General features: G+C 35.7%; 1 protein-coding gene across 8 annotated transcripts in view; it reads left to right on the forward strand.

The window, feature by feature from the left end:
• The window catches only part of RBMS1 (RNA binding motif single stranded interacting protein 1), a 277,109-nt gene that overhangs the window by 224,494 nt on the left and 32,032 nt on the right, over positions 1–20,583 (forward strand). For all 8 annotated transcript variants that reach the window (XM_060177877.1, XM_060177879.1, XM_016188449.2 and 5 more), the window contains exons 3-5: positions 5,162–5,220; positions 10,001–10,092; positions 18,795–18,952. In XM_060177877.1, coding sequence (XP_060033860.1) covers positions 5,162–5,220; positions 10,001–10,092; positions 18,795–18,952 — 309 coding nt within the window. The remainder of the gene's footprint in view (positions 1–5,161; positions 5,221–10,000; positions 10,093–18,794; positions 18,953–20,583) is intronic.

Here is a 20,583-nt window from a genome sequence, read left to right on the forward strand (position 1 = left end):
ATGTTTTGTATCTTGTCATCAAAGTCTTACCATATTCCTATTCATAGTAAAAATATTATAAACAACTAAATTATCTTAAGTTAATGCAGTTTCTGAATAACATAGATAAATTATTCCTTTCTACCATTTTCATTTAAAATGTTATTCTCCAGCAAACTCTTTTAATGCAATTTGTACCTTATTTTTTTTCTTTCCCCCAAGTTTAAAACCCTTTCCCACTGAATAGATACACGGGTTTTTCCTTTTAAGCTTGTAAAACTAGTCATGCACTAGTCATTTATAGATGTGTTCTGTCAGACATCTTATTTCAAATTAGAACAGTGTCATTTACCTGGAAAGTTACCTTATTCTGTTCAGAGTCTTGTTGGAATGTGTATTAGAGAAGTCATCAGTTATAGTCTCTGCTCATTGCCACAATCATTTGCGAATAAGAAAATTCAAAATGAGTACTGATTTGAACCCATGTAACAATGTGTTATTGGTGAACAAAGTCTACATGCTTTACCAAAAACAAAACCCTTTCTGCCTCTCACTTATAATCTGTGTAGCCTTGAATAAATAAGTTCTGAGTTTACTCTGCTCCTCAATTTTACATCTGTCCAATGGAAATAATATTCTATATCCTCAGGCAGTTGATGTAAAAAATAAAATAATTGGCCTAAATCACTTAGAACAGTGCTTAGCACTAACAAAAGCTGTATAAAAATAAGATAGAATTTTCTTATTTCCCTGAATTCACTCATGCAGCTATATGTTTTCCAATGTTAATGATGCTGATCCTATAACCATGAACTTAGAGGAAAGAAATGAGGATTAAAAAAAAAAAGGTCTATCTCTTCCTGCTGATTATTGTCATTTTCATGGGAATGGCATTTCTCTGGCAATTGAAACAAAATCATCTATATTCACATGCCTGCCCATTCTCAAGCTATCTTTGGCTTGTTTGTTGACTTCTTCAGATTTAATAGTGTCATGATACAGTACAAAGACCAGCAGAAGCAGTGCTAAGGACTCCCAGGTACCATTAGTAAATTACACTTGAGATGAGAAATATTAAAATTACTTAGCAACCATTACCGCCATCTGTTGGTGGAGGTTGGTGTGAGCTCCACTCTGCAGAACCTTGCCATGTTAATTGGGATGGTTCAAAAGCTACAGGTTCACTAGTAGAGGCATGCTAACTTCATTTGTATATGCATATGCAAAAGTATGTGGTTGCACATCCAGGACTCTAAGTATATTTTATAGGTAAGGCTAAATGACGACAACAAAAAACGTAGGAGAAACTAAGTATTGGAGCCGAAATAAAGTTGTAATTTTTAAATTCAAACTAAAGTCTACTTAAAATTTATGACAGCAGATAAAAGGATTAATTCTAAATGGAGAAGAAATGGCTTAAAGTTACGGTGCTAATAAAAGAAAATGGGTAGATTTTAAGCAAAATATTTACTTGAATCAGTAGATTTAAATGTGTGTGTGTGTGTGTGTGTGTGTGTGTGTGTGTGTGTGTGTTAAACTTATTAATACCTCTCCTTAAAATTCTGGTTATTCTACAGTCAGATCTCTTAATTGTCTTTTACTGTCTTCTGGCATAGTCTTTCATTCTTAACCCACAATAGAAAGTAAAACTGATAACATTTCAGAAAGCTTCTTCACCACCCAAACAAGCTTATCCCTCTTTCAAACATGAGTTATTTTCAAACATTGTTATTCCTTGTATTTAAAACAAACAAAATCAGCTTGCTTGGGCATATATATATATATATTTTTTTTCAATATTCAGTATCTTAATAGAAGAGCTTTTTCCTTTTATTCTTCTGATTTCACGTTATGAGTATATAAAGGAAACATACTAAAAATTATTTCATAGATAAAATACAGAGAAAATGTAAGAATAATTCATTTTTGAGCTTCTGTATTTATGCAGGATCTTAGGCTCAAAATTTCTCTAAGCTTTTATTCTCCTTTGCAAAAATGGAAATAGTAACACCTCGCAATATTTTTGAGATGTTAATTATAAAAGATCACATTTACACCTAATAATACAACCCTCACTAGGTCCCCCCTCTGCCATCATGTTCCAAGACCTGAACTCTCCTCAAACCCCTCTGTTTGGTTGGTTGGTTGGTTGGTTGGTTGGTTGGTTTTTAGCTATTATTTTTTTCTTTATTGGGGGATTAATGGTGTGCAGTCAACAGTAAAATATAGTAGTTTGTACATTTGTGACCTGTCTCAGTTTTCCACATAACAGTTCAACCCACCCCAGGTCTTCCTCTGTTATCATGTTCCAGAACCTGAACCCCACTCTCATCCCAGAGTCTTTTACTTGGTGCAATACATCAAACCCAGTCCAAGTTCACTTTGTGTTTTTCTAATTTTTCAACTTCTTTTTTAAACATTATTATTAGTGATTTAACAATGATTGACAAGATTGTGGGATAAGAGGGGTATAATTCATACAGTTCCTACCATGAGGGTGACATATCCCATCCCCTCCATTGGAAGCTTCCCTATTCTTTATTCCTCTGGGTATCTAACCCCTGAGCTTTTTACATTGGTGCAGTACACCAACTCCAGTCCAAGTTCTGCTTAGTGTTTCTAAATTGTGCTGCTATGAACATAGATATATACAAATCTTTTTGGATGAATGTGTTTGATTTCTTAGGATATATCCCCAGGAGAGGAATTGCAGCATCATAGGATAGGTCCACTTCTGGCCTTCTGAGAGTTCTCCAGACTGCAAGAGAGCAAAATATTTCAATGGCAAGAATATGAGAACTTTTCAAAAACACCAAAACTTTTCAAGGATTTTTTTTTAATAAAGGAAAAATGGGTATCACCAGAAAGACTAGTTAATTAAAAACCACAATAGCAGGTGAATTTCCTAAAGAAAGGAGGATGCAACAGTAATACTTGCTTAAGGAAGAAGTTGAATGGGCAGAAATCTACTGAATGAGCTCCTAGAAAGATAGAATGAGATTTTGGTATTGAGGGGAGAATCAGGCATGGGCCTTAACAATTTGGAAATCAGGAATGCAGTATAATATAGCAAAACAGATTTAAAAAAAAAAAAAAAAAAGGTCAAACCCAGAAAAAAAAAACCACCTTGGATTGTGTCTCACTGCTACCAAGAGACTTCTACCCCAAATCTCTCTGTTTCTCCATATGTTTGTCTTTTCTGTTAAGAGAATAGAAAACTAGTTCCTTCTCTGAATTTCCTTTCTTCTGGTTTGCTTTACAGAAAACCCTTGAACTCTTTTACTCTCAATCCCTATCCCCTTAAGCTAAATAGGAGGCAAAAATCACAATGTTAAATTGAATTTTGTGTGATTTCTGGCTGATGCTCTGGAAATTGTAAGCAAAACTCAAACTTTTTTAAGGTTGATATGATCAATAATTCTATCACATTTAAGAAATTATAGTATAAATTATACTGTCACTTTTCGTGAAAAATAAACCTTCACTAAATCCTCACTAAGTAAACTGCTTTATAGCAATACAAACCTTAGTTACATTCTGTATTTTTGGTGCACAAACTGTCTTTTCAGTGTGTGCACAGTAAAGTTTTACTGGTTAAAAAGGGAGTCACATCAACTCTCTTTCCTGTTTATGGAAATTTAGGGGACAGGGATGCAATCTAAAAGCATTCTCAGTTAAAGTTTGTGCAAATGCAGAAGTAACTTGCAAATATGTAGCAGATAGATAAATGGCTACAAATAGAAGAGTCTTCAATGACTTATTTTTTCTGTTGTGCATTTTTTAAATTTATGTTTTGAAAGCTTAGTGACCTGTGTTAGTAAATACTCTGAATCACTATAGGGAATTGAAGGTGTTTGTGAAGCATTGTGGCTCTTGGTTGCAATTGTCACTTGAACCCTAAATTATCTTTACTGTCATGTCTTGTTAGTAATCATTTCATTATACAGTGAAGATTAACTAAAGGAAAAGGATTTTTCAAACTTTGTTTCTGTTAGATAAATATATTTCAGTTAAATGTGTGAAATAGAAACCTTCAATGTTCAAATGATATAAAGTGCTAAACAGATACTTCTACTTGCTAAAACTTTTAAGACTCTTAAAATTAATACATTGCAAAGTAAAATTTTGGAATTTAGCAAGTATAAATTAGGAAATGAGTCTCAGATATGTAAATTTTATGTAATTTTAAATATATATATATATTTTTGTAGATTGTTGCCTCAAAGTTTGGAAGATATAGATAGTCAAGCTTTGCAGTAATCTGATGACTGTAGAAATGTATAGGATTAGGGCATAGATTTCAGTTATAGCGCCATTTCCTTCAAAATTTGTGTAATTATTATTTTTAATTTCTTGTGAAAAGAGAAACTGCTTCCACATAAGATGTATCTGGAATCAAATCAAAGGTTCCACACATGCAAGTAATATTTCCTACTTGATTAATCCATAGCCTAGTGTTTACTATTCTTGATTGTCCATTTCTTGCACACATGTACATGTATTCATGTCAGTGAATATACTATGTTGACTATTAATATTGAGTTAAAAGAGGTGTTAATAAATATATTTATAGAATTGGGGAGGTATCTCAGCAAAGCACAGAACTTGGCTGCATGAGGTCCCAAGTTTGATCCTTGTTGCTGCATATGCTGAAACTAGGCAATGCCCTAGGTTCTCTCAAAGATAAATTAATTTTTTTTAAAATACATATTTATAAAGTTATCAAAATCCTAGGTAAAAACCATCTGCTTAAATTTACTATCAGGTGTGTTAGACATATAGTACACATATGTGTCTCTAAAGCTAGAATGAATGTCTGTTATTACTTCATATAATGGTTATGTGGGCCACAGTACTTTAGTTTGTGCCCTTACATTTGTTGTAGACAGTGTTACTACAAGAAACTACTTTTTAATAAACCTCATATTCAGTTTATTTTGTTACAAGATTGTCAGGTTGGTACTTAATTTTTCAAAACTGAGCTTCAAAATATAAGCCCAAAATACAAATAGGAAGTCAAGTCATTCTCAATTTTCAGTTCAGAATGATCATTTTCTACCCCTCAGTAAAAAATACTTTGTACTTAAATTTTGAAAAAGAAAATGCATGTTTTCTGGATTTGGACATTAAGGAGATTTTTTTCATAATTATAACTTACTGCTTTTCTCTTTTTTTTTTTCAGATATGGAAAAATTGTCTCCACAAAGGCAATTTTGGATAAGACAACAAACAAATGCAAAGGTATGTTTCCTTGGAACTTGCTAACTTAGAACTTTAGGGGAAATGATGGAACTTTAAGCATGATCTTTGGTTTCAAACCTCCATTTTCTTTAGAAATCAAATCTTACATGTGACCCAGTTTCCGTCTTAAACAATGTCAGCATCTTGCTTACATTTGTCTCTGTTGTCCCTGGCTCAGTTTTGGCTGGAAACCCAACAGCAACTAACAGTTTGCCAGAATTCCAGATTTGATGCCAGTGGAGTTAACACACATAATACTGGCTGGCATTTAGCCCCTGCTTTTAGAAGGGGAGTAGAATTAGAAAATAGCTTTTCTTTCCTGAGCCTGAGGAGATTAGAACTACTTACTGAAGACCACTGGACTGTACTAAGAACTGAAAAGATTACATATTGTGCAAATTGGCTCTATTAATTAGAATAGAGTAGTTTTAAGCGGTACTTAATTACATGTTTCAATACCCTCAATTGTTCTCTTTTGAATGCCTGTTGAAAATATTGGCTGCAGGGAGGGGAGAACCATTTTCACTGGCTAGATTGTAATAAGGAGGGGAGGTCATATGCCCCTTTGAAATATGCTGCTGCATTAATTTGTTGCTCTGACCTTCAGTTTTCTGTGTAATTAGAATGAGCTCATCCAGCTCCATGAGCTGGAAGAGGGGGCGTATACAGTAACTGCACTGGAGCTCTGTGGTGCTGACTTTTAATGATCCAGCATCTTAACAATAGGCATGTGACTTCTAGGAAAGGGAAAGAATGGATAAGCTGACTTTGAGTCTCAACTACTAACCCTATGAATTGAAATAAGGTTGACAGGAATAGGCAGAGAAGGCAAATCTCCTCATTAATTAGACCCTGGTTTTTCAAGTAGTGGTGACGACTATGGTTTAGCAGAGTCTAAAAAAGGCAAAGGACATAAATGAACCCCTTGGTAAGGCCTCCCCTTAGAAGCCAGCCATTTCCTTTAATCTAGACTTGAAGTGGTTCATTGTATATCTGTCTCTTCTTTAAAGAGTTTAAATCTAAAAGAACTATTGTGACAAATATCTAAGCCCCTGTTTAATCATCGTGGCACATTTAAGGCAGTTGTGCCTTAGGCCAGTGAATAGAGCAGTACATTATGCAGATCGTACTCTGTAAATATTTTAAATGAATTAAATTTTATAGTCAAATTATAGACTAAAATGTGCATACTTAGTTATCAAGAATAATCTTAACATATTTGCAAATCATTTCAGAGGGCTGAGACACAAAAAGAAATCTTTAAGTTTTATTTTTTTAAAAATGGACTCTTAAAGGCATAAAACAGAAAGCTGTTTTAAAACCAAGAGCAAAAATGCAGCAAGCAAGTGGTTTTATAGCCTTAACCTATCTACCCCCACCCTAATAAATCTTATACAGCACATCAATGTGGTTAAAAAAAAAAAAGCTGGATTGTACTAGCCAAGGAGGGAGAGGACCAGAGGCCTTCCTGATTGAATTATCTACCACACACTACATTTGAAAACTACTGTTTAAATGCTCTAGCATGAAGCAATTCTGTAGGAGCCAAAATTCCACAAAATACTCAAAAGGACCTACAATAGCATGTATTAAAAAATACTGGCAGTTTTAACATTATCATTTTACGAACCTATAATAGTTGGAAATGGTCCCGATAGGGATAATTCAGACCTGATTTTCAATAAAATGTTTCTAGGAGACTTTCTAATAAAATGGTCTCAGGAGATAACTGCCTTGTATGGATGGGGAATCATGGAACCCTTTGCAGAACAGCTGGCTTTACATATACCTCAATAATAACAACAACAAAAAAATGCCAATAGATACTTGTTAGGTATTTTAGACAGGGAGTGAGAAAAGATAGTAAACAAGAATGGTTTTTAAACTAAAAGAATGGACTTTTTTTTTTTTTAAGGAATGTCTATTTTAGGGACATATTTTAGGGAGATGGCTCAACTTGAAGGACAAAACATGCTTGCCTTAGGATCCATATATGGTTCCCAGCACCACCATATGTATGAAGAGCTCTAGTCTTTCTCTCTATTAAAAATATATAAATAAATCCCTTTAAAAAGTTATTTTAGTGGCTCCCTACCTGTAGGGAAGTCGCTTCACAGGTGGTGAAGCAAGTCTGTAGGTATCTATCTTTCTCTCCCCCTCTCTGTCTTCCCCTCCTCTCTCCATTTCTCTCTGTCCTAACAACAACAACAATAAAAAACAACAAGGGCAACAAAAGGGAAAATAAATAACTTTATAAAAAGTTATTTTAGGACTATAAATTTTATAACTTTATTTTTTCATGTTGTTTACTTATTTATTATTGGATAGAAATAGAGAGGGAGAGAGACACCTACAGCCCTGCTTCACCAGTCATGAAGCTTTCCCCCTGCAGGTGGGAACCAGGTGCTTGAACCTAGGACCTTTCATACTGTAATGTGAGTGCTTCACCAGGTGTGTCACTGCCTGGCCCACACTGTAACTTACAAAGATAGGTAACATGTTAATCGTGCTACTGATCACTTAAGAAAGTGGGTGGATAAGTGAATGAATAGACATGAACAAAGATCAGTCATTGTAAAAGAGATTGTAAAGTACTATTACAAAATATTTATATACTAATTTTTAATCAAAAAGTTAAAAGTTTTCTGCCTGTAAATGAGAGACCTTAGAGGTCATAGTACATCTTTTTGAAGCTCTACCCAAGAGCTTAAGTTGAAGGAAACACTTAACTGAATAGCATGCATCTTGGTTATTAAATTTAAATATTCATGACTTAGTTACTCTTTTACATTACAGTTATTAGTACTTAAATGCTTTCATATTTATTACAGCAGTTCAGGACAAAAAAAAAAAAACTAGAGAAAAAGTTCACTATGACACTGACACAGAGTTGCTTATAACACCAATACACATGCATGCACAAACATGGGTGAGGAAAAGGTATTTCAGGTTACTACAAAAGTGTCCCTGTGTTTTCTAATCTTAAGAACAAAACAGAAAACTGTTATGATTTAGTTAATGATTTAATTATTAAAATGTGAAAAGGGGGAGTTGGACAAAGTGCAAGGACCTGCTTAAGGATCCCAGTTTGAGCCCCCGGCTCCCCACCTACAGGGGAGTCACTTCACAGGTGGTGAAGCAGGTCTGCAGGTGTCTATCTTTCTCTCCCCTCTCTGTCTTGGCCCTCCTCTCTCCATTTCTCCCTGTCCTATCCAACAACAATGACATCAATAATGACAACAGTAATAACTACAACAATAAAACAAGGGCAACAAAAGGGAATAAATATTTATAAAAAAATTTTTAATGTGGAAAAAATGAGAACAGTAAAATTTTCAGATCTTGATACATGATGGGAGTTTCCCTGATGCTTTCTCTTTTCTTTATTTAATTAGTTATTCCCTTTTTTTGCCCTTGTTTTGTTTGGGGGTTTTTTGGATTTTTTAAATTTTATTTTAATTTATTTATAAAAAGGAAACACTGACAAAACCATAGGATAAGTGTGGTACAGTTCCACACAATTCCCACCACCATAACTCCATATCACATCCCCTCCCTTGATAACTTTCCTATTCTTTTTTTTTAAATTTTTTATTTATAAAAAGGAAACATTGACTAAACCATAGGATAAGAGGAGTACAACTCCACACAATTCCCACCACTAGAACTCTATCCCATTCCCTCCCCTGATAGCTGTCCTATTCTTTAACCCTCTAAGAGTATGGACCCAAGGTCATTGTGGGATGCAGAAGGTGGAAGGCCTGGCTTCTGTAATTGCTTCCACGCTGAACATGGGCATTGACAGGTCAAGCCAAACTCCCAGCCTGTCTCTCTCTTTCCCTAGAGGGAAAAGGCTCTGGGGAAGTAGAACTCCAGGACACATCGGTAGGGTTGTCTGTCTAGGGAAGTCTGGTTGGCATCATGCTAACATCTGGAACCTGAAAAGAGAGTTAACATTCAAAGCCAAACAAATTGTTGACCAATCATGGGCCTAAAGGCTGGAATAGTGCAGATGAAGAGTTGGGGGGGGGTGGGGTTGTCCTTCATTTTGGAGATAGCTGGTATGCACATTTTAGTTATATTCCAAAGGGCCTGTGGCTATGCTAGTTTTTTTTGCTTGTTTTGGTTTTTTTTCTTTTTTCCCCTGAGCCTGAAATCTGCTATGCAGGTGGATCCAAGTAATTGTCTGGGGAGATGATGTCATGGCTGGAAAAAGGACCAGAAAGCCGGAGCAGGGTAGAGAGTAGCTCCCAAATATGGGAAAGGTGTATAAATATTATTAACTGTAAATCCCATTGATTTGATGTGATCTGGGGCCCATATTCAGCTTAGGGGAGCCTATGTGACCTCTGCATCCCTGTAGATTGGAGCAATGACATTTTAAGCCAAGGATTTTGTTAGTCTAATGTTTGTGTTTAGTTTTAACATAATTTTGTTCCTATCATTTGTACATTCCATAGCTCTGCTTCATCCTTTTTTGAAGTTGAATTTTCCAATCAATAACTGCATTATATCTAAGGAGACCTGGATGAGGAAACTTGTGAATTTCCTTGCATTTCATTTTGGTTTTATTTATTTGTTTGTTTGTTTGTTTTTTCATTTTGTTTTGAAGGGAAATCTGCTTGTGGCAGATGGCACAGTAGGGCCATCTAAAGAGGATGCTGCATTGCAGCTGTTTAAATCTGAGTCCTATCAGTACCTAAGGATTTCATTTCTGTTATTTGCATCAGAAAACTACATAAAGTAGTAGCTTAAAAACTAAATGTGTTTTGCATTTCAGGTTATGGTTTTGTTGACTTTGATAGTCCTACAGCAGCTCAGAAAGCTGTGTCAGCACTGAAGGCTAGTGGGGTTCAAGCTCAAATGGCAAAGGTGAGTTGAGAACCTTCTCTAGTCCCGGGCTATAGCTCTAAACCACATACATTGCTTTCCCTGTCATCATTTGCATCCTCCCCCTCCATCAGCTATCAGTGGTTACTTCTGGATACTCGTCTTATGCCTCCATCTCCTCAGTAATATCTATTCTGCCAAAAACTGCTTCCCAGAATTTTATGTGGAGTCATTTTATTAATGCTTAGATATTTATATATCAAACCCTATAGCAAACTGGAAAATAACACCAGATTTTTTTCAGGTAATCAGTATTTGTAGGCTGAGGGGGTATAAATGGAAGGTCCCATTTGGCATGGTGGTAGTGGGTACAATGAATTGTATACTTACATGAAATATAAACCAATGCTAAATCAAAAAATATGAATTATTTTACATTAACAATGCTTAAAATTGATATATTTTTAGAAACTTCAGGAAATAATTGTAGATGACTGTATTCTAAAAAATGACATATTATGCTTATGTGCTTTATACAACTATATTAGTAGTTTAAATTTGGTATAAGATATTAAGCTCTTCTGTACAAAAGTCAGATGTTTTTATGCATTGATTATGCAACATAAGCCTACTAATTAGTAGTTCTGCTATAGTTTTATTCATGATTTATTTCTGATGAACTTATAGCGCTATTGAGTAGTATGTCCTAGTCTTTATTGCCCAAATATAAGCTTGGGTTCTAACCTACCTATATTATGCCAATTGTATACCTAAGATAATCATAATTAAGTTAAAAGACTCTGGTAAAGAGTTCTGTTACCTCTGTTACCCAGGGACATACTTGCATTTAGTAGGACAAAGATTTGCTTTAAAGTATCAAGATAAAGGTTTATGGAAATGATGAAAGAAACTGCCTTATAAGGCTGAAGAGACAACATAATGGTTATAAAAAAAGACTCCTGTGCTTGAAGTTCTTGGGTCAGTCCCCAGCACCACCATAAGCCACAGCTGAGCAGTATTCTGGTGTCTCTTTCTCGCATTAAAACATAAAAAAAAAAAAAAAAAGCAATGCCTTGTTAAAGTTATCCTTGACTTTTAAATGTTAAAATTTTTTGATTAAGTTAGATTTATAACAGATTTTCTTGAAGTTAAAATAAAAAGAAATTTGGCTAGGGATATAGCATAATGGTTATGCAAAAGACTTTCATGTCTGAAGCTCCAGGTTCAATCCCTGGCACCACCATAAGGTAAAAATGAACAGTGTTCTGGTTTTTCTCATCAAGATAAAGTATATTTAAAATAATAATAAGCAGAAATTAAATTTTAACAATGTTTTTTCAGGTTATTCCATAATGTAGAAATATTTCCTACAGAATCATTGAATAACTATGACAGAGGCTTTAAATACATTTATTGTGGATATGTAAAACCTACATTGCATAATTAGGTACAGAATGATGCCTCTCTAAACAATAGGTTTATAGGATTTTATAGACACAAGTAGATTTGTCTTCCACTCTGTCCATATCCTCTCATGAATTCAATGCAGGATAGGTTCCATGACTTACTTACTTACTTACTTACTTATTTCCTTCCTTCCTTCCTTCCTTCCTTCCTTCCTTCCTTCCTTCCTTCCTTCCTTCCTTCCTTTTTATTGATTTGTGGTTGACAAGACCGAAAGTTAAGAGAGGTACAATTCTACACAATTCCCACCACCATCCCATCCCCTCCATTTGAAGCTTTCGTATTCTTTATCCCTCTGGGAGTATGAACCCAGGATCACTATGGGGTGCAGAAGGTGCAACTGTAATTCCTTCCCCACTGGACGTGGGTGTTGGCAGGTTGATTCATACCCCTAATCTGTTTCTATCTTTCCCTAATGGGGCAGGGCTCTGGAGAGGTGGATGGGGTTCTGGGACACATTGGTGAGGTCATCTGCTCAGGGACTTCAGACTGGTGTCAAGGTAGCAACTGCAACTTGGTAGCTGAAAAGCATTAAGATATAAAGCAGGACAAATAGTTCAATAACTAGGAACGTAAAGGTAAGAATATAGTAGGTGAGATTTGGGGTCCTCTTTTTGGAAAAAGTTAGGAAGTATATTTTAGGTATATTCAAAGGGGGCTCTGACTTTAGTAATTTTTGCCTGAGTTTGACAACTAATATGCAGGTTGGCTAAAGGTATTGTCTGGGGAGATGGTGTCAGAATTGGAAATTGGACTAGAAAGCTGGATCAGAGCAGAGAGAAGCTCCCAAATATGCAAAAAGTATGTAAATACCTTTAACAGTAGACCTCATCGATCTGATCTGGGGCGCATGTCTATGCATATTAAGCACAAGAGCCTGTGTAACTTCTGTATCCTTGTCAGTCTGAGCTCACATTCCATGGTTATAGCTAGGAACATTCTAGGCTACACTCATTTCAGGACCAGTCTTACTCGAGTGGCAGAGTATGTTGACTCAGTCTCTCTTTGAAGAGTGGGGCAGTTTCTACCATTGTTGTTCTACATTGAGGGCAAAGTTCTGTAGAGGGCCACAAGAGGGTTTATGATACTGTTCCTGTTGGAGATGACCAGGTGATGGTGGAGAAAGGGTTCTGTTAGAGGTCTATGCCCATCATATGTATGTGGGAATCCTAGGACTCCCTGACTAGGACCCCAGGATGGCCTGGTAATGACCAAAAAGGCCATCAGTAACGGGTTCCAAGACTTTCTGATCACTCTGATTATTTTAAAAAATTCCTTTCAGTTGGTCCTTTCATTTCAGGTCCTTCAAATTGTTACTATTTTTTTTTTTTGTAGAATACCTCTTCTTTTTTTTAAAAAAAATAATTTTCAATTATTTCTATAAACATATATACTAAAATACCTGCAGTAAAATATTTTAACTAAAGTGTTATATAGGGAACTCCCAAGATAATATTCCAGATAGTGCATAATTTTACACAATGTCTGAATTATATATAGAGGTTTTCAAAACTACTGATAGAAGAATGAATGTGAGTGGGGGGCAGGTGGTAACACACCTGGTTGAGTGCACATTACAGTGCGCAAGGACCCAGGTTCGAGTCCATAGTCCCCACCGGCAGGGGGAAAGCTTCACAAGTGGTGAAGCAGGGCTGCAGGTGTCTCTGCCTCTCTCTCCCTCTCTAACACCCCCTTCCCTCTCAATTTCTGTCTCTATCTTATAAATAAATAAAGATTAAAAAATTAAAAATGAATGAATGTGAGTCTAGATGTTTCTGATTACAATTTACAAAGCAATCAGGAAGCAAAGTTCTAAATTCCAACATTAATAGTGTGTATATACAGATATTTCACAAGTATTTAGATATATTTTAAGAATTTGACTTGGGTTATGATTAGTATTAATATAGTACATAATTTTCTATTCCAATAGTAAATACCCTCTGGTTAACTAAAATGTTGGATTCTTCAAGACCACATTATTCCTCTTAAATCTGTGATGCCTGTAATATAAATGTCCAATTCTGTTAAATTTGAATGTCATATTAAGACTTCAGCCAGGGGTCCCAGCGGTGATGGATCCAGTTATTTACAGGGTTCAACCCCTGCTCCCCACCTGCATGGAAGAGGCTTCACAAAAGTAAAGACAGTCTTCAGGTGTCTTATCCTCTCCCCTATCTAAAATAAAAATAAAAAACCTGGGAGCAGTGGTTTTATAGTGCTGGCACCTAGCCCCAATGATATCCCTGGTGGCAATAAAAAATAAAAAACTTCAGCCTTTCCCCTGCTTAGGTCTGTTCTAAGTGGCTAAATCAATTATAGAATTAGAATATTTTTAGCTTTTCCAAACTAAAAATTTCTGTTTCCAAAATGTATGTTTTTGTACATTTTTCCAAAATGTACGTAGTTGGCTGTCTCACCAATTATTCTTTCTTCTAGAGTTCTTTGAATCTAGAGAATAAATGTACTAAGACAGATAGCCTTAGCTCAGATAAATGCTAAAAGTCTACTTTCAGTTCCTTCCTTCTGAAATCTTGCCCATCACAACTGTGAACTGTGCGCCAAGTCTTCCTTGCATGTCCCACATCTGATGTACAAATTCATTTGTCACTTCTATATGGTAGAGTTTCCAACCAGTCCCTTCAACTACCCTCTGCCTTTTATATTACTCAAGTTTAAGCCAGACATTTCAGGATTCCACCAGCAGACTTTTTGTTGTTGTTGTTAGATTGAGGGTGAGGGACAGAGAGAAAAAAAATAATTAGGCGTTGCTTCATTACGTCATCCAAACTCCAAGAAACTCAGATCTCACAAGTGATCTGTTATAACCTCCCTTACATGCTTGGCAGAGATAGTGAAGGAACCCACATAGACTTAGAACACATTAATGGTATCTCCACATATACATTCATTAAGCTTCTCTGATATCATAGAAAGATAGAAGTGGGTGGTCAACTAAGCTTCTCAAACTACTTCTTAGACAGCTTCTATGCAAACTTTAGGTGGTCTGGTTTCTCACTCTGGAATGTGGGAATGCCGACACCATTGTTTTATGGCCTCTTCAGAAACAGAATGAGTCTGATTTTAACAATGTGCCATATATGTAGATGACCTACCTAGAGAGGTCCAATGAAGACTTATACAGGCAACTTTTCACTGCCTATAATCTTAAGTAACATTGTAAATCAAATGTATGCAGTTTGGACAGTTTTTATGATGCATGTAGTCAAAAGTGGGCTCGCAAACTATGTGATGGTGGCTGTGCATTTTGAATGCCATCTTTCCTGTGTGTTGATAATGAGTACCTTACAATTACCTCCTTAGAAGAGTTGATAGTGTCAATTGACTATAAAAATGGTCCCTTCCTCTTTCATCTGAAAGGCAGATGAACTGTACACAGCTTCAGAGACACTGACATTAAGCCAATATTCCTTTTTTAGTACATCATTAGAATTATAAAAGGTATTCCAAATGCTAGAAGATCTATTGTACTATTCTATAGAATAATACTATTCTATATCTATAGAACTATACCTGGAGTTGACTTAGCCTTTTTATTCTCTCTGATAAAGAAGCAGCTGGCATACACCTTTTGAGAATACTTTTTTTTTTTTTTGTAAGAAGTTTAGATCTGACTCCCATGGTTGGGTGATGAAAGACCCTAACACTATCTACTTTTGTCATCTGAATTAATGAGGATATTTCTGGGTTTTGAAATTCACATTGCCACATACTTTAAATGCTTAATGTCTTATGTAATAAGTACTAATCAAGGGATCTTCAGGTTGGGGAGTAAAGGAAGATACAATGTTTGACATTGACTGTCTGGATCGAAAAGGGATTCCACAAATATTTAAAAACAATTGAGAAACCTCAAATAGAGAATATGAGATAACAGTGATAGTTTCTTATTCATGTTTTAATTTGCATTGTCTTGCTTAGTACCTGGCATATTGCAGATATTAAATGTTTATTTTGCTTATGATCAAAGAAGTCAGTTAAATGAAAAAATTTCTTCCCAACTTGGACAGACATGGAGAATTAATAATAAGACAGTAAAAGGGCAAGGATGTAACCCAGTGTTTGAGTGCAGGCTTTACAAGTATGAGACCCTAGTTCTCAGGTACACACCACTCCACAAGACATTAAAGAATATGCTGATTGGCCTCTGATAATTGATATAAGACCATTCCTATTTAGATTTGATTTAGCATGTCTCAACTATTGGCATTTCCAAAATAGAAGGCTAAGAATCTATTAAAAGAAAACGAAAAACTCATATAATGAGATGAAAAGTCATAATACCAAAATCAGTTTTGGTGATAGCTGTTAATAATAGTGAATTCAGTAGAACTTTCAGCAGTACCTCTTACCACCTGCTGGGGATCAGCAGATTGACGTATGTTACTTTGCTGTTGGTTAGCTTTTTAAAAAAATAAACAGGCAGCAATAAAAAATAAAAGGAGCAAGCCTTTAATCACCCACCCTTGCAGAGGTGTACCATGCTTCAAGCAGTTTGCATTAATAATGTCCATAAGCAGCTATCTGTTGGTTGGTGAACCTATTCAGTACAAGAGAAAACAGGTATCTAGTCTTCCTGCCAAGACCCTTTCTTGCATTTTAGGAACCATTCCACATGAACATGTTAATTTCTTTCAGATGATGACTGAGTGCTTTTACACCACACGGGACCTCTAAGGCCTGTTTTTCTGCTCAAGTGAACATTAGTAGCCATTTATCCATCTCACAGCCAATGTGGAATCTAGCTTCTACTTGTTAGAGAAATCATTGAACCCTTTCCATACCATAAAAGACTTTTGGCCCCATTTTTATGTTTGGCCACCCATAGTTTACATAACAGTTGTTTTTTTCCAGACATAATATTTTATGTAATAAAATAGAATTATGGCTGTCACTTATTTTGAAGAGACTAAATTATCCTCCTTCAGGAACCACCCCTATTTCCTAAAAGTGTTATATCTTCCATTCAGTATGAATATATCAATTGGAATGCACAGACACTTTGGAGACTGGATATTTTGTGATTGTGGTGGTAACAGTATAGTAGTTTCTTATTTATTGCAACTTTGTAGGGAATTTTTGAAAGATATGTTTGACCATATGAAAAGAAAACTGTTAGTTCTACATTATTACTATTAAAGCAAATGTATTAAAATCATAGTAAATATTCTCCAGTAGTCAACTCTCCCTTTTCTTTGAAAAATATTTTTTTTTCTTGGATTCTAATTTTACTGCCTTTTTTTTTCATTACTAAACTCTCTAGTTGAATGAAGACCTCAAAGAAGAATATCATTTTTTTTTTACAACTTACAACTCTACTAATACATGCAACTAAAAATCATTTAGAAGGCACTTTGTTCCTACATTGTAGACCCTTTATAAGCATTCCACATGTGACCAATTCTCCCATGATAAAATTAAGTTATTTTGAGGTGTATGATCATACCATACAAATTCTACAATAATTATGGTTTTTTTTTTTTTTTAGAGTTAGGACCTCCCTTAATCATGGTATCACTCACTGCTCCCAGGTCAATTTTTCTTTTCCGTTCAGATAGAGAGGGAGACCCCACAGTAAAAGAACTGTCCCCCAGCATCATAGCACTTGATGTGGTGTCACGGCTTGAAGATGGGTTGTGTCTATGGTTAGACATATGCCCTACTCAGGGAGCTTTCTGGCCTTAGAGATGAATTTTTGACTTGGTAACAAGATATTTTAGTTGTCACTTAAGCTTTTCCCTCTATGATTGAGCATCATGTTCATGGTAAATGGGCACAGCAGTTACCAGTTCTCAGAAAATCATGTTGCTGTCTTTAGTTTCCTCTGATTTTAACTCAGTAAAGGAAAAGTAAGTGGGAAATGATCTTTTGCCTCTAGAACTTTCATGTGCATATGAATCACCTAGGAGATTTCACTAAAATGCAGTTTCTGCATTCTTGGGTCTGGGTTAGGGCTTGAGACTCTGCAATATAGTCAAAAAACAAACAAAAGCCCTTCCTGTCTACTTTTTTAATGTATTTTTATTTATAAGGTAGAAATATTGACAAAGCCATAGGAAAAGAGGGGTACAATTGCACACAGTTCCCACCACCAGAGTTCAGTATGCAATCCCCTACCTTGAAAGCTTTCTATTCTTTATTCCTCTGGGAGTATGGACCTAGAATCATTATGGGGTGCAGAAGGTGGAAGAAGGTCTGGCTTCTTTATTCCCCGCTGTGTTTGCAGGTTGATCCATACTCCTAGCCTGTGTCTCTCTTTCTCTGGTGAGGCAGGGACCTGGGGAGGCGGGGTTCCAGGACACATTGATGGAGTCATCTGCCCAGGGAAGTCAGATTGGCATCATGGTAGCATCTGCGACTTGGTGGCTGAAGAAGTGTTAAGATATAAAGCAGAATAAATTGTTGACTAACCATGAACCTAAATGCAAGAATTTTGCAGATGAGGATTTGGGGGTCTTCATTTTGGAAAAAGCTAGTAAATCTATTTGAAGTATATTCCAAGGGGCCCATGACTTTACTAGTTTTAGCCTGAGCCAGACAACTAACATGCAGGTGAGCCAAAAGCACTGTCTGGGGAGATGGTGTTAGAATTGGGGATAGGACTAGAAAACTGGGTCAGGAAAGAGAGTCACTCCCAAATATGGGAAAAGTATATAAATATTGTTAACTATAAACCCCATCGATTTGATCTGGAGCCTGTCTACTTTTAGTTAAGTTTTACTCAGATTCTAAAATCTGTTTTAGTCAGCATTCACTGTTTTATATATCTTTGAATTTTCTTATTGTGCTTAAGGTGGAACCTCTCCTTTCCCCATAGGTGATCACTACTTTTGAGTGAGCAGAGGAGGGAAAATTTGCGTAAATCCTCTACTAGACCTTAAATGAGTTGGTCCAAAAATCTGTCTTACATCTCTGAACTGTGCCTGAAATGGGCTTCTAGAAATAGTAGCACAGGAGAAATTAATTATTTTGGGGAATGCTGTGGACAGCTAAGAGTTGTAGTTCTATGGGGACATACTTTCCAACTCGGCAGTGCCCATCACCGATTCTGCTTCTAGATCTGCTAGGCATGTCAGTCCTGCACAGAGTGTCTAAGCCACAGACATTATTTTCAAGTGTGTAAGGTGACTTGGATATTCTCTTGACCCTATGATCTCACTTTAAAACATAGAGAGTGGCTAAATAAAACTAGATTTGCTAACATAAATATCTCTCACCTTCTATTGGAAATTAATGAACAGCTCTCTGTTTTGTTGTAGCAACAGGAACAAGATCCTACCAACCTGTATATTTCTAATTTGCCACTGTCCATGGATGAACAAGAGCTTGAAAATATGCTGAAACCATATGGGCAAGTTATTTCTACAAGGATACTACGTGATTCCAGTGGTACAAGTCGTGGTGTTGGCTTTGCTAGGTAAGCTTTCTGTGCTATCTTTGTTATATCACTAGTAATAGCTCTCCTACTTCTCTTGGTATAAATAATAAATAATAAATAAATAAATTTATAAAAATTGAGCAGGAAGAAAGGATTTAAACCAAGGTTATCTAATCAGTTGCACCAAAAGCCTAAATCATGTATAAATGTTTATTTACATGTTTCCAAATATTTGGGGATTTTATTAGTATTCTTGAGCCTTGGGACAGAGAAGTATCGTAAGAGCTATTGTTCTGAAAGTATACACCTTAATATCCTAATTAATTAGACCACGCCAATGTCATGCCACCCTAAATGTGCCAGATCGCATCTGCTTGTTAGAGCAGAACATTTAAAACTTCTTAAAAATAACAACAGCCTCCTAAATTATGTGAATATATTGGTACATCAAAATTTTATTTAGCAAGTGAGTAAATTGGATTTTTTTAATTATATATTTAAAATATTTACTGAGCAAATCTGTATGACACCTAACTACCAGTTGTTAACACTGGTTACGGTGTTTTATAACTTTGCTTTATGATTTTATTAAAGAAGTAAAGTATTGCAGATAATTCTAAAAATTCAGTAGAAATACATCTTATTTTCAGCCTGTTTCTCCTTCAGTATAATAGTTAACTTTGTTTCTAAAGGGGAAATTTCATCAGAAGGAACTTTGATTTTTTTTTTACATTGTTCTAATCTGAAAGTCTATCTACAGATCATACTAAAATTGAGGGGGCTGAGTGCACACATTACCATGTGCAAGCACCCAAATTTAAACCCCTGGTTCCATATGTGACTTGGGGAAGTGTCACAGCAATAAAACAGTGCTGCAAGTGTCTCACCCTTCCCTCTGGCAACAAATGAAAGAGATAATAGAATGGCTGCCAGGAGACTGAATCTGTTGAATAGTCACTGAGCTCCAGTGATAACCCTGCTGGCAATTTAAAAAAAAAAAAAAAAAAAAGTCCCACACCATTGGGTATCTAATTGTTTGCAAGGGGGCCCAAAATATTAATGAAAAATTAAAAAAGAAAAAGAAAAATATCTGTAACAAATGGTGTTAGGGAAATTGTTTTGAAACATGCAGAAGAATGAAACTGAACCACTTCACCTCACCAGACTCAAAGCTTAACTCCAAGTGGATCAGTGATTTGGGTGATAAGCCAGAAACCATCAAATATTTGGAGAAAAACATTGGCATACCTCCTTTTTATCTAAGTTTTACAGGTATCAGTGACCCAAGTAAAATTGCAAGGAAGACAAAAACAAAAATAAACTGATAGGACCACATTAAATTGAAACGTTTCTGCAAGACAAAAACAACCAACCAAATAGAGAAATTCCTTACAGAATAGGAAATCTTTCTATGCCATACATCAATAACCAAAATATACAAAGAGCTCGCCAAAAATCAGCAGCAGAAAAACAACCCCATCCAAAAGTGGGGAGAGGAGATGGACAAAATAGTCACCAAAGTGATCCAAACGGCTAACAGACACATGAAAAAATGTTCCATGTCACTAATTATCAGAGAAATGTAAATAAAGACAGCGAGATACTACTTCACTCCTGAGAATGTCATACATCAGAAAGAATAGTATCAACAAATGCTGGAGAGGTTGTGG

Source organism: Erinaceus europaeus, chromosome 18 (genome assembly GCF_950295315.1).
Source record: "Erinaceus europaeus chromosome 18, mEriEur2.1, whole genome shotgun sequence".
In the NCBI taxonomy this organism is placed as follows: domain Eukaryota; kingdom Metazoa; phylum Chordata; class Mammalia; order Eulipotyphla; family Erinaceidae; genus Erinaceus; species Erinaceus europaeus.